The 760-nt window shown below is 37.1% G+C and overlaps 1 protein-coding gene across 1 annotated transcript in view; it reads left to right on the top strand.

Moving 5' to 3' along the window:
* Window positions 1-760, top strand: part of COL4A5 (collagen, type IV, alpha 5) — a gene marked incomplete at both ends in the record, with an annotated part of 87,800 nt that overhangs the window by 29,603 nt on the left and 57,437 nt on the right. Inside the window, 2 exons of the mRNA XM_010846272.1 lie at window positions 462-506; window positions 594-656. Of these exons, the coding sequence (XP_010844574.1) occupies window positions 462-506; window positions 594-656 (108 nt within the window). The remainder of the gene's footprint in view (window positions 1-461; window positions 507-593; window positions 657-760) is intronic.

Here is a 760-nt window from a genome sequence, read left to right as displayed (position 1 = left end):
ACCTGATGCAAAGAACTGACTCATTTGAAAAGACCCTGATGCTCGGAAAGATTGAAGGCAGGAGGAGAAGGGGATGACAGAGGATGAGATGGTTGGATTGCATCACTGCCTCAATGGACATGAGTTTGAATAAACTCCAAGAATTGGTGATGGACAGGGAAGCCTGGCATGCTGTAATCCATGGGGTCACAAAGAGTCGAACATGACTGAGTGACTAAACTGAACTGAACTTAGGACAATTAAAACAATTCAATCAAATAGGAGTATCTTCTATAGGTTTCTATAAATGAGATTTTAAGCATGTATAGTTTCTTCTATAGTGTTTAAAAAAGAATGAGTGGTAATAATCAATGAGACACATTTTGTCTGTTGCTGTCTAAATGTAGTTTTCTTAATTCCCTTAGGTTGGATATTATTTTATTGTCATTGGTTGTTATTTGGTTATTTATTTCTTTTTATAGGGTCCTCCTGGACTTCCTGGATTTCCAGGGACACCAGGTCTTCCTGTAAGTAGAATTTGGCTTCTTATTTTTAAAATCTCTTAAAACAGTAATCTAAGAAATATTATACATGTGGTATATCTCCTTTCAAAGGGAATGCCAGGCCATGATGGGGCCCCAGGACCTCAAGGTATCCCTGGATGCAATGGAACCAAGGTGAGATTTATTTGACTTAATCTTAGGCAATATGCTTGATAATGGACTAAACATTTCAAGGAATCAATATCGAGAATGTCAAATAAGAGATATAGTAGCTTCAT

This window comes from Bison bison, unplaced genomic scaffold, assembly GCF_000754665.1.
Source record: "Bison bison bison isolate TAMUID 2011002044 unplaced genomic scaffold, Bison_UMD1.0 scf7180017848986, whole genome shotgun sequence".
NCBI lineage: Eukaryota > Metazoa > Chordata > Mammalia > Artiodactyla > Bovidae > Bison > Bison bison.
Note: the sequence above shows the minus strand (reverse complement) of the source record. Positions and strands in the feature narration are given on the sequence as shown.